General features: G+C 39.7%; 1 protein-coding gene across 1 annotated transcript; it reads left to right on the plus strand.

Moving 5' to 3' along the window:
* The first annotated feature begins 2,806 nt into the window (after positions 1 to 2,806).
* Positions 2,807 to 6,280, plus strand: rps21 (ribosomal protein S21). Its single transcript, XM_018682847.2, has 6 exons — positions 2,807 to 2,953; positions 3,409 to 3,492; positions 4,312 to 4,375; positions 5,156 to 5,227; positions 5,483 to 5,538; positions 6,218 to 6,280. The coding sequence occupies exons 2-6, from the start codon at positions 3,443 to 3,445 to the stop codon at positions 6,225 to 6,227; spliced, it is 252 nt and encodes an 83-aa protein (XP_018538363.1). The 5' UTR covers positions 2,807 to 2,953; positions 3,409 to 3,442; the 3' UTR covers positions 6,228 to 6,280.
* Positions 6,281 to 14,070: the final 7,790 nt, after the last annotated feature.

The raw sequence follows: 14,070 nt of genomic DNA on the forward strand, positions 1-14,070 counted from the left end.
TGGGGTCATGGGGATTACAATTTATAGACAGTGTTTCATGCAAGGCAGTCATAGTTTGCCGTTCACATGAAAGGTGACAGCAGAGAGAGAACTTCAAACCTTGCTTGCTGTGAAGAGGCATACTGGCAGTCAGTATTCTCTGTCCACGGTGTTTGTTGGATGGTCAGATCACTTCAGAAAACCCCCTTCACCTGTAAAGCTAGGGGATCACCAAACTTCTAATGATTCATCCTGTTTGAAGTTTGACTGCACTGAATTTCATGGTGTTATTACAGTGAGACTTGCTGGAATTTTTGTAGAATATGATACAGAGCAAGTCAGTTGATGCAGCTGTTCCTCCTTCTTCTTGCCTTCCATGTATGCCTCCATTTACTCATGGACTTTTCCCTCTTTTTTTCAGGCGTGATAATAATGAAAGTAGACTGCCCCAGGCCATTGACCATGCTGTGTGCCACGGGTGCAATGTGACAAACATGATCGCTATGCCCATCTACTTCCAGATCGCAGTCTACCAGAATGTAGGCAACAATACCTGGTGCAGGTGTCCCTACGACCTGCCTGTGGGATGTACATGTGTCACGAAACAGCAACAATGACATCAGTATCAGGACAAGTCATAGTCTCTGATGTAGTAGCAGTAGTTGTGTCTGTAGTGTCAAAGGTAGTGGTAATATTAGGATAAGTTTAATTTCATTGTGCCTTTAGAATCTCTTAGCAACCTATATTTTTCATGTCCAGCATCAGTAGACCACTTTGGTCTATTTTGGTCAAGCTCTTTAAAATACATACATACATACATATTTATGACAGACTAAATGTAATTTCTTTGTGGAAAAGGTCACAGCTGCAGTTGTATCTATGTCAATGACATGAATTAACTCTATAACATGTTTTTTTAACATGTGATAACATTTTAAAACAGTTTGGCAGTGTCACTTCAGAGTGAAATATTGTCAGGGGTAATCCAATTTTGTGGAAAAAAAACACCCTACATGTTTTGTAAGATGTGATATGCAGCATGTGGATCACACTTTTTTTTTACATGTATCATGTAATCTGCATAGAATATAATATGTTAAGAATATTTGTGTTTAATACAAATGTTAAAATTATTTGTTTTGCATTATGTGCATTCTAAAATGTTACCATGCTTGAGTTTACTGTATCCTTACTAACCTTTATTAAATTATAATCAATATGTTTGGACTTATTGGACTCATTTTCACTATTTGCACTACACCTGTACACCAAAAGAATTTTACAGCATATAGTGTTATTTTAGAAAATATTGTGACCTGTGCTTTGGGCCATTTCCTTTTTCAACATTCAATTCAATTTTATTTATTCAATTCAAAACTCCAGTACTTTCATATCCAGCATATATAGAGCAGGTCTCAACCTTACTCTTTATATTATGATATTTACAGAGAGAGACCCATCAGTTCCCACCACGAGCAAGCAACAGGTGACAGTGGCAAGGAAAGACTTCCTTTTAAGAGGCAGAAACCTTAAGCAGAACTGGACTCAGGGTGGGCGACAGCAGGTGATGAGTGGGGTTGTAGGAGCAGCAGCAGGCTTATCATCACAGATCAGACTCTACAGCTTCAGCTACATCACAATGCACAGACTGGGTCCATGAAGAAATACTCTGTTGTAGAGGTACTGGTCTGCAGAGAACCCTGACCCCACAGTGGTACAGTGGTCAGCACTGTTGCTTAACAAAGAAGTTCATCCAGGGTTTTTCTTGTGTGGAGTTTGCAAGGGTTCTGGGAACTCCTGTACTGCTAGATACCAGACCCAACCCCCCACAGTCACTGGGTCACATGAGTGGTATAAATAATGGATGGATGGTTGTTTTCTATGAGACTGCCACATACAGTAGAGGTTGTATGAAGTAAGTGCAGAGAGAGGGGGGTATGATATTTTTTCACTTTTTGAAAACTTTGTATGCAAAACATGAAAGAAAGCAGCTGATTTGTCACAGGAAGAGAAAAAAATACATCACTCTCACACTGTAATGCCACCAAAATCACTTCACATGTCAGTGGTCTCACTGCCTTTAAACAGATGGGTGACTAATGTACTCACCATATTGATACTGTTTTCTGTGTGTTAATTACATGACACTGGAAGCAACTTGATAAAACACAACTTTCCAACCAATGAGCACAAAATCAACTAAAACAGTCAAAGTCTTAAAAATAGATTTTGATGCAGAGTCTCTCTTCATGATCAGGGCTACGAGATGGAAGATAGAGGAGCTAATATTGTACTTCAAGTGATGCAGATTTATAACTAATTTGCAATTGATCACATTAAATTGACGCAAATTTATTGGGTGTAAACTATGTGAGCTATTTTACTCTCTTTTATTTTCTTTATTCTGTTTAAATGTTTAATTTTACTGCCTGAATTCTTAATTCTTAATTCTACTAATCTTAGTTCTTAATGGCTTATTAATGTTGTAATCCCGATTTAACCAGGTAGAGCACTCTATAGCTTTGTTTTTAAAAAGTGTTGTATATTTTATTGTGCAGGTCAGTCAGGTTCTTCCATTGCAAAGTGGGAAAACCATTTCTTTATGGAGCTGGTGTTTTGCATAAAGGCAATGTTAGTCATTGTAAAATGTGAAAGGGACTTCCTCAAACTGTTGCCACAAAGTTGCAAGCACACTGTTGTCTAAAATAGTTCTGTATGATAGCATTAACATTTGCCTTAACTGGAACTAAAGCCCTCTAGTTTTCCCTTAATTGGAATAAAGACCTTTAGTTTTAGTTAAAGGAAAAACAGACTACAAGTGGACGCCAGCACATGGACAGGGTGTCTCCATCCAAGTTAGAGCATGTAATCCTGGTCCTTGATCCAGTAGGTGGCGACACACACCTTCAGAGAGAGATATTTTCATTTCCTGGTCGACGACTCTTCCTTTCCTGTCGGCCATTTGTCGTATACGGTGGGTTTCTGTCGGGCTCCCGTCTCAAAACGTTTAAAAGTAATCATATGTCCTTACACAGCCGGTCTTTCTTTGAAAAAATGTAAAGCTAATGTGACTATGTGGCTGTGTATGGTGTCTTTATCGTGTTCATCGCAGAAATTGTGTAGAAGTAACAGAACTTGGTCGAGTGAGAGCAGCCACATGCGGCCGTGATGTGCGCTCTACATGCTAACTGATGCTAGCCGGCTAACACCGTTGAGTCACATTGAGGAAAAAGTCGCGTTTTCTACATTGATTATGGTTATTTTGTGCTGTTTCGCGCTTGGTTATGTAGAGACGTGCGGCAGTAAAACACAACATAGGCCTTGATATATGCTAGCTTGCTTGTTAGCAGCATCGCGGTTGCTAGTTAGCATCAGAGACAACACGTCTGATCCTCCGGTGGCCTTTTGGTCTAAATTTGTGTCTTTCAGATTTGTAGGCGACCACCTGTACAACCTTTCAAACATGCAGAACGACGCTGGTGAATTTGTGGACCTCTACGTCCCCCGTAAATGGTGAGTGTTGAAGCGGTTTTAACGGATTTTTACAGAGCAGCCTGTGGTTGCATTTAACACGGTGAAAAATACACCTGGTTAGTAACAGATAGTGTTACTGGGTTTTGCCTTGAGGCTCAGTTGAAAACCTATGTTCTAGTTTGCAAGTATCCAAAAACTCTTTAAAAAAACGTCTTCAGATATCATCATACATCAGCCATAGGTAGTACTGTTAGTTAGAAAATGTTCTTGGCTACAGAGCTGAAAGGATATATCAGACAATCAGCCCCCAGTTTTCAAGAAAAACTTGTGTTAGATGCCAAATATTTCCAGACTGTAAGCCTCCGAAGATAATTTAGCAGTTTGTTTTCTTCTGTCGGCGTGAACTGAATTTGTGTCAGTGTTCAGGATATTTAGACATCATCTTAGCTATTAGATTAAATATTCAATCTATATCTATCTATATCTATATCAATATCTATCTATCAATTGTTGGCTGTCTGAAGATTATATAAATTCATAACTTTAAGATAACATATTTTCAGCAGTGGATTTTGCTGTAGGCAGGAAACTCATCATCTTATAATTAGCAAGTGTCAATTTTAGCAAAAACCTTAATTACTAATTTTCTATCACATTTATCTATTTAATGCCTCTCATTTGGCTCCTGTTATTGGAGTTAATGCTGCTGGCTTGTATGCTCATAAAATAAAATTTAATGTATCTTTAATGTGGTCTTATAAAAGTTGGAAAAAGTCTTACATTTAACTTTGACTCCTGCAGAAATCTTGTAAATCCTATATAAATAATACACTGTATATGTGTGTGTGTGCACTGCAGCTCTGCTAGCAACAGAATCATTGGAGCCAAGGACCATGCCTCCATCCAGATCAACATTGCTGAGGTAAGAAAAAAGTATCTTAAGTTATTTTTAATAATGTTAATGAAGCACTCAAGACCTTGTGTATGCTGCTGCTGAGTATTAATTAATATGAAACTTTCTTTTTTTTAAAGAAGCCACACTTCACATGTGACATTGCTACTGCCCTTTGAGATCGAACCCTGTTCTGGAAAATTAGACACAATTGCATGTTTTTATCCCTGTCAAAAATGCAGTGTTGACTAGACCTCGAAAGATTGTTATTCTTGTCTAAATCTACCTCATGCAAAGCTGTAAAACAAACCGTAGGCTCAGTGTTGGTGGTAAAATTTGCACACTGCAGCTGCAGTGTAATGTGAAGCCGGACGTTTCCAGTCATCATACAGACTCCACAACAAACAGGCATATGACTTGGAACAGTTTTGTCAGACAATTGAATCATGTCGGTATTTTGATTCTGAACATTAGTGTTTTGGCTAACTATTAAATTTCATAATGCTCAGAAATGAATAGAAAGCAGTGAATGCCTGAAAGAATACATTCAGAAATCTAAAACTGCACAGCATGTATTTGGAAATGGTAAAAAAACATGGTTAAAACCTGCTCAAACACCAGTACTTTTCATATAGCAGGTTGTGCTGTTGTCAGCTTTCCAAGATGCAAAACCGTTGTGAAACCAGTTCCATCTTTAGTTTAGATACTTGAATATTAACAAATGAAGCGGCTTAAAATAAATAAAAACCCACACAGTTCCTGTTTGCACAGTTCTTGTCCTTCTTACTGAACATGCTCTGTCCTCTGCAGGTTGACAAGGTGACCGGTCGTTTCAACGGTCAGTTCAAAACCTACGCTATCTGTGGTGCCATCCGCAGAATGGTAAGTCAGGGATGAATGTGTGCTGTGTTGTAGTTTGCCAGCTGCACAGATATTGTAATTACTGTCAGTTATTATCAGCATTGCCATTTTTTGACCATACCCAAATACAGACTAAGATTCTACTTGTCTAAATCAGAACATGTTTTCTTGTCTGCAGTACATACTGTTTGAGCGTCACACTCTGTAGTTTCTATTGGAAACCTGCCTGTGCACTGAGAGAGCTGATTTTTTTTTTTTTTTTTCTTCCTTGAACAGGGTGAGTCTGATGACTCCATCCTGAGGCTGGCAAAGAATGACACCATTGTTGCAAAGTAAGAACCTGATCTCAAATTTCTCAACTGCAGCAGAGAGAGTGCATTTCATTTACAATGTAAATTTCCCCACTGTGGGACTAATAAAGGATCATCTGATGTGATATTTGACGCATGCACAAATGAGGACAGTGATTAATAGTCTTATGTGGGTTTCATCATCAGTGTAGTGCGTTCAGATTGTATTCATAAGCAGACTTTGCAGGGTATACTGTGATGCTGTTTATTTATGTACATTAATGCAGCACATGATTTATGTCACAGGTTCCTCTGGTGTAGAGGGGAATCAGTCGTGCGATTCCGTAACTAGTTTAGTTGTGGAAAAAAATCCAACAAGTTCATTTACTTATGGAGATAATTTGGAAAAATACTGGCTGTTTCCACAGGAGACATTTGACAGGTCAGCGCAGGAAAATCAGAAGTGTTTCTAATAACCCTGATAGTGTCTCTGTTGTGTTCACATGCTCCAGTAACCATAACCACAAGCCAGCATGCACAAGACCTGTACCCTGAAACTGAAGCAGCTAAATGGAATTCAGAAAATATTCATCTCATTTACACCCACTGTGACATGTTGAAAGTTGACTTTGAGGCAGAGTTCAGATCAGTATTAGCTGACAGCTTTTGGCAACTGACCTAATTTGGAAACTAAAACTGTTCTCGTCTTTCTGTTTTGCAGGAACTTCTGAGTGTGACGCTGGAGCGGTGGAAACTTTGTAAAATAAAATGGAAAAAAAAACAACTTTCATTGCGGTTGTTGTGATTTCATAACTCGTGAAAGACCTAAACAGGTTACATAAGTAAAGTTTTTTTTCATGTTTCGTCTGAGCTCATGGTCAGTATTATCTGAGCATAACATTCAGACAATGTTCATGCAAATACGGATGTTCTATAATGTACCATAACATGCAGGCACAGATCATTTTAAATAACTACAAAACAACATGGTAGAGAAATGACAGTAAAATAGATGTATATGAGAAATAAGATGTTAATACATGAAAGGTTTCTTTGTCCACATGGGAATTCAAATTTGTCTAAAAATGATGATGCACAGAAGTGGTTGAGGCAAACTGCTTGGTGGTTCTTCACAGAAAAAGTCCTCAAAGTGGTTTAATTAAATGAGTTTTTAAGAAGTCTTAAATCTAGTTAAATATAAAGCCAAAATTTGCCTTAATGTGAATGAAGACTTTAAGATTTAACATTTTTTAATAACACCTATACAGAATGTGTAAAATGAAAGCTAAAACCTCAGTACACACCTGTAAGCACTATACTGGTTGAACAGATAAAGAATCAGATAGTTTGTATTGTAATGAGGTACTGAAAAAGGCTTTAAGATCTATTGATAAAGTCTGTTGTATGTTGGTTGCCATAAAATGAATGGAACAGGATAAATTGAGACCACCTCACAATACATGATACCTGCTTAGTGAATATTTCTGATTCCATCAAAGCGGTCTAAGTCCTCTTAATAATTTAAAACAGCTGAGGTCAATGTCTATTTGATGTATTTATACCACAGACAATACAGATAATTGAAGGACGCTGTCACATTTAACAGAAATCCATCCTCGCTGCAGTTTATTCTAACCAGCAGAGGGCAGCATGTGACAAGAAATGACGTTTCCGTCAAAACCAGAAAAGCAGTGAAACTTATTCAAACGGATTACAAGCAGAAGAGGAATTCCCAACCTGGACAACAGTGTTACTGTCGGTGAGCTGTTGTTACTTCCTGTATTTTTGTCCTATAAAATGAATGAAAAAAACAGCAAACATTTGGAAAACACGAAGAGTAAATTTCTGAACCTGATGCTCTCGCATAAATATCATGTTTAACTCCTTCACACCCCTCTGGCCTAGATATTTTTACTGGCATAGTAAAAATAACAGCGGCCAGTTTCTTTAAGTTCGTGAAACAGTGCCCCCTTGGAATACACGTCTGCCAACTGTGAGGTTTTGTGGTGAAACGGAGTATTGCTACGCACAGGTGTGTTGCTGATGAGTCACATCCAGGTGAAGCTGACGTCTTTTCATTAAAATATCAAGTATCGGCGCATCATAAATAAGTGTAAATGGTCTGGAAACCCGTCTCAGTCAAGCTTTGCTCCAGTGAAAACCATTAAAAAGACACCTGAGCGATACCTTTGTTGTTGAATAATGATATCTTCCGGGCGTTTAGGACAGGTTTAGCTTAGCTGATTAGCAGGTCACAGGTGGGGGGACACCGAACTTAAAAAAAGAAGAAGCCTAAGTTGGAGTAAAGAAGTGAAGTTAAATGAGTCGTATTGACTCTTTTTACCCCATTAGCTAGAGTTCTGGATGTGGCTTGTCTCCCCAAGCAGCCATTTGCTTTAATTCATGCGGTTGCATTTTAATGGCAGACTTAAATACCATGTTGACAGAAAAATGTCTGCTGTGTTTATGAGAAAGTAGTTTTTAAAAATCCAAAAATAAACACACACACTATGTGACATATTAGCTTTTTAAGACAGGACACACTTTACCAATCAGCCAAAATATCAACGGAGCTCTCTATTGTAAGAGACTTTATTGCAAGTCCATTGTAAAATAATTTGACATGGTTATTTGCTTCACTGAAGGACCAGTCCTCTTCAATGCATCTTTGTTTAATGCTCTTTCTGAGTATTCTAGCTTTACTGATGGTTAAATGTCTTGCTGTAGCTTGGTGTGTAAACGTAAATAATATATTGTGATTATGTGATCATATTGCTTTTGCAGAGCCAGGCACATCATAGGACACAGCACAATTATCTAGGACTGCGGACACATGCACTCTCACAAAGTCCATCAACAGAAAAGTGTTGACAGTGATCTAACAGGACAAAGATAGTCAATGTACAGCATGTGTAAAATTAAAAAAAGAAAAAAACAATTAATCTGATTCCATGCAGGTGAGTTCCACTAACAGGAATACAGCACATGCAAAATCTGAGATGGAGCATAATTTCCTTGTCTCTGCTCAGCTGGCACTGATGGATGTTGGATGTTTTTCTTAAAGATTTTGAAATAGTGGTGTGTTACATCCTACGGTCTGCACCATCTGGCTTTCAAAGAATGAATGTGCAAATGAAACAGAGGTCAAAGTGGGAATAACAGGGCAAGGTGAAGGCATGGGGAGGTTACAGTGGTCATTTAGACTAAATACAGTGCGGAGGTGATGGGCCAGTGGTGTGTGAGAGCGGTTTCAGGGCGTCTTTAACCTTGCACAACCCTAATGAAAGCTGTCATCAACTGCTGCTTTACTGCGCTGTTCCCATACATTCTCCCTCCCCTTCAGGTGAGCAGCCAAGCAGATGAGAGGCATGTCATCATCATCGTCCTCTCCTTTCCCCTTCTGTGGCTTTTTCCCAGGAGGCCTGATTGGACTGTGTACCAAGGTACGTGAGTATTTACTTCATCTCACATTTTTGTCCTCTGAAAAACACTCAGTGAGCAGATGTTGCAAAGCTCTCTTGTCCTGTCGAGCTCACATTGCTGTAGGTTTGTTGCTCACTGAAACATAATCCAAATTAGATTCCTTTCTTATCACCAAATCATTGTTTGATCATGCATTTTAATAGAATAAGGATCAGAAAAGAACAAATTAAAGGACAGAAGAGATGCAGCAAAGCCTATTGCCATTCTAAGACACGACGCAGATTATTATTTAACTGTCTGAAGATATGCAGCACTGGCTGATCTCTTGTAACTAGCTCTCACCTTCTCAGCAGCAGTCTCTCCCTCTCTCTCCCCCTTTTCTCTCAGGTGAAATAACAGAGTCCAGTGAATGTGCTCTGCAGTTAAGAAGCCTTTTAGTCATATCACTTCTCATTTATGGGAAAATGACTAACTGTTACATGTCCCGAACCTGTTTGCCGTGAGAAAAACTCTTGCAGACCCTCGTTGTTTCTTATGTGGTAGCAGACTGTTGTGTGCAGAGACTCAGCAACAAGTCTAAAGCCCATATTGACATTAAAGTAGGTGATGTTGATTGTTACAAGACTATATGTAAACAGCCACACAAAGTTCTACTAGGCCCTGAAGCTCAGTAAAGCAAAATTATTGGATGGATAAAGACATCTATCCTTAGATCCTTACCCCTAATGAGCCAGAAAAGTTTTGGTCTTGCATAGTCAGACCTATCTCCACAGTGCTGGAGAGTGGTCTGGCTAATTCCCTGCAAATAAAACACCACAAAAAAAGTAAAAGACATGGGTTCTAGATCTGGCTTTTAAAGCTCGGTTTTCACAGCTGCTCTGTTTAGTTATCTGCATTGCACAGAGTGCACCTCCTTTTGGAACCACCCTGATAATTTGAATGAAATGCTAAACATGTATGGTGTTTCTCTGCCTGTGCTAGGGAACGCACAGCGAGTCACAGCTCGTCAAACAGTGATCTTAACATGAAGGGATGGAAGCCCCTCTCGCTCCCCCCTGAATTCCCTCACCTGGCCCCCTGCATACCTTTGACACACACACATGCAGACAAAGAACACTGTGTTTCAGCCATGATACAAGGGAGAGCCAGTATGGCCATATAGCAAAATATCAGTTTATGGTACATCCCAGTGTCTAGATTTGATTGGTTTGTTTCTATATGTGAGTGGGGTTTTGTGTCAGTTAGTGAAGCAGCTTTGTTTACTTACTGAAGCTCAACCTAATTTTCATTTTAATGAGTGTTTTCACTTCTTATTGTGTCTCAGTGGTGATCCAGCAGTTTCTCTTTTAGTACTGGCTGCTTGGCAGCTCTTTCCTCCTACAGGCAGTGTAGTAGACAGCAGCCGTATCAATCAGGGCTGCATGTTGAGGGCAGTATGGGAATGTGTCCCGTTCCACCTGCAGTTCCTTTAAAGGCCACTAGATGCTGGAACAAAACTCAGGCTGCATGTAAAGACACAGCTGAACTCCCAACCTATGGCTGAATATAAAAGTTTAAAAGTGTACTTAGCAGTTTCCCTTTAGTACCAGCTGTGTGAATGTACTGCACTCTTTTTTTTCTTTACACCTAACCATGTCTCTCCTTCCCTAGCCTCGTCCTACTTCTCTCTTCCTCTCTTTTGTCGTGTCTCACTCTTTAACTTTGCCTCTCTTATCTTTCCATCTCTCTCGCTCATCCTTTTGTCTGGTCCTCAGAGGCCGCCCGGCTCGTCTCCTTGTCTCCTTTGTCCTCTTTCAGACGCCAGCAGACTTCACAGTGGTAGCGAGATCTATGAAGGGGAAAGGAGGTGAAAGACACTGATGAGAGAGAGAAAAAGATAAAGAGGGAGAGAGACAATGGAAGGAAAGCAGATGGTCGATCAAATAGTTTAGTAGGTCATTGACTTTTACTGTTTATTAATATTTTATATACTTAACAATTAACTAATTATGAGAATTAATGACAGATTGATCAATTACGAGAATTATCATTAATTTTTTGTCAAAAATATCGTCTGAATATAAAACAGTGCAAAATCAGATCTTACAGCTTTGTCAGACTTATTTAGAGTGATAGTTTGCTTTCTTGTTAGTTAGATGAGAAGACTGATACCACCTTCATGTCTACCCAGTAAATATGGAGCTACAGCCAGTTAGCTTAGCTTAGCACAAAGACTGGACCCAAGTCCCCTGACTTTGTTTTATGTACAGATTAAACAAAGGAGATATAACGTTAATTAGTGAACTTTAGAGGTGCTGGTAAGCAGATGTTGATACCTTAAGACAGAGCCAGGTTAGCAGTTTCCTCTTGTTTCCAGTCTTTAGATTAAGATACTGGGCAGCTTGCTGCACCTTAAATTGTATGGACAGATATGAGAGTGGTAGAAATCTTATTTAAATCTAAGGAAAAGTCAGGGGTTCACAAAAGTGTTGGATGGACAGCGACTGACCGGCAAACATCGGTAACCTCAGGCTCTGATTCCTTTTTAGGGAGCAAAAGCAAAACGTAAAAGAGAGGGCAGAGAGAAGAGGAGGGCCCACCAGGAGTGTGTGTGGTTTGAAGTGTTTTGTTGAAGGAGACAAAGGGAACAGCATGTAGGTACCTGCCTCACACACACACACACACAATTCAGTCTCTCAACCCAAAACATTCCCTCCCCAGCCCACAGCACTTCAAACACATCCGCCCTCAGCACTGTGTGTGTCATTTGTGTGTGTGATCATCTCAAAAGTCCCATCTGATCCAGGATGGGAGGAGGAGCATCTGAGGAATGCTGGGCATGGACAAACAATATTTACTCAATACTGTTATCATCTGCATATATTGAAGTTATGGCTGCAGCAGGGAATTGAATTGTGTGCATGTGTGTTGTGTGTGTAGTAGTACGATGATAAGAGTATTAAGCAAAGTTTTGACTACAGGCAGATAGACGGATTTAGATAGAAGTGTCTGGTGAGGGGATTCTGAAGCTTTTCAAACATTCGACAGGCAGCTCTGATAGAGTACACTGGTGCGTTTAAACTTGGCAGATCGACAGAAGCCGTTGTTCATGGCGCACAGGTTTGTTTTCGTAAAAGGAGTGGAAGAAGTATCGTGTGCTCTGGTGTGTCCTGGTGATCTAAAACGACCAGAAAATGGTGGTGTGGAACTGATATTTGCCCTCCAACCAACAAAACGTTTAACACCAGCTGTAAACTGGGACATGTTTATTGTACAGCCATAAATGTTAAAAGTGGCAATGACTGGAATTAGGAACATTTGCACTTTGGTGCCCTCAGTAGTGGTATCAAAAAGTACAGTAGAACAAAGAGTTTACGTCTGGCTTCCGTTATTTACATCCTGCTGTCACTTTTTGATCGCTCTAGCTCGAGTAAGAATGTTTCCTGATTGATTATAACTTTTCTTATGTCATGCACCAGGTCAGTTATTTATTTTGATATGATCTTTTTAAAACTGTGGACTCGCCTGTAAAACAGGGTATGTATTGTATGTATAAGATATGTATTTAATTTGATGTGGTGATGCAATAACGAATGAATGACGAAGATCACCTGAACACCATGTTCACCTTCTGACCGCCACACAGTGGCTAGTGGGATACTAAGGGCCTCAAAGGATAAATTTCTTAGCCAAATTTCCAAATTCCCTCATCATTACTCACCTCCATACTTCCTTCTTTTCTTCCCTCCCAACTTCTCTCTTTTCCTCCTTCTCATTCATTCCTACTTTCTTTTCAGGCAAATTCCCAACCTCTTCATTTGTGTGAGAGTGTGTGTGTAGGCACCAGCAGGGGGTAAGTGGGTTCAATTGATGGAGCAGTTAGCAGTTTCCACGACAACAAGTGACCAATCCCTTACCTCGCCTTTGGTGTCCTTGGTAACCAGGAAGTAGATTAGTTCTAGCGTTCAGGGAGAAAGACATGAGAGAAAGAGAGGATTAGTGAGGTGAAACGACAAGCCCTCTTTCAGGCCAAACTGTCTGAGATGCTGATTTAACGCAGCTGCTTTTATTGTCCGCTGCGTTCTCTGAGCGTCAGACTGCAAAATGTATATCTCCCTTTATGTCTTTACCTTTTTGACCCTCTTCTTCCTGCCTGAAGAAAATTGTGTGTAGGTGGTGGTGCATGTTTTAATGAACTTTCAGAAGACTAGAGTGCGATTGAAGGGATTTGTTGGTAGTTTATTATCATTATTATTATTATTATTATTATTATTATAGTTATTATTACAGAAAGAAGAAGAGTGTGTTCTGTTTTATCTGTTTTGAAATGTTGGGTGGAAAAACAAGACATTACCTTACCTCTAGAAAACTGTCACAGGCATTTTTAATGTTTTATAGATGAAACAATCGGTTTATTAATTTAAAAAACAATCCATAGTTTAATCAATTATGTAAATTATCATTACTTTTGGCTCTGGATCAGAGCACACTAACCACAGAGGTGTGTTCAGTGTGACCTGTGTGCCTGCAAACAGCCTGTGGAATGTTCTAGTGTGTCAGTGAATGAAGCTTTGCTGCATTAACACACTGACTCAAGACTCCTTTAAACTACAGGAGGTCATTGACCTCTGCCTGTGTGTGTGTGTGTGTGTGGCAGACAGCAGTCCACAGGTCAGAGTTCAGCATGTGTGTGACAGACGATGGAGGAAGTGGATGTGTGAGGTTTCTGGACTCTGGACAGTGTAGAGACAACGCAAAAACACAGCAGCAGTTTCACCTGCCCGACCAAGGAATCTTAACTTTCTGTCTTTTCTCTCGGTGAGGTCATTTGTCTCTGAGATAGAAATCCTTTTGAAACTTAAAGCCCCAAAAATATTACGTTGACTCACCTGAGCAGCTGTTATCTGTGTGTGTGTGTGTGTGGGGCAGGGAAACTCTTTCATCCTCTAAAGTGGTTCCTGTAGCTTAATTAGATGGCATTGCTCCAGAGTCCATGAGAAAACACACACACCACACACACAGCTGCTCAGGTGTTTGTTAGAGCTGTAGCCCAAATACACATACAGTCTGTGCGTGCAGTGTGATTTTATTTTCCAAAAAACCAAACCTGAAGTGAAAAATGTTGTTAAATGGCCTCCACTTTACCATACAACTCCTCCTACACCGTCGGCT

Source organism: Lates calcarifer, linkage group LG6 (assembly GCF_001640805.2).
Source record: "Lates calcarifer isolate ASB-BC8 linkage group LG6, TLL_Latcal_v3, whole genome shotgun sequence".
Classification (NCBI taxonomy): Eukaryota; Metazoa; Chordata; class Actinopteri; family Centropomidae; genus Lates; species Lates calcarifer.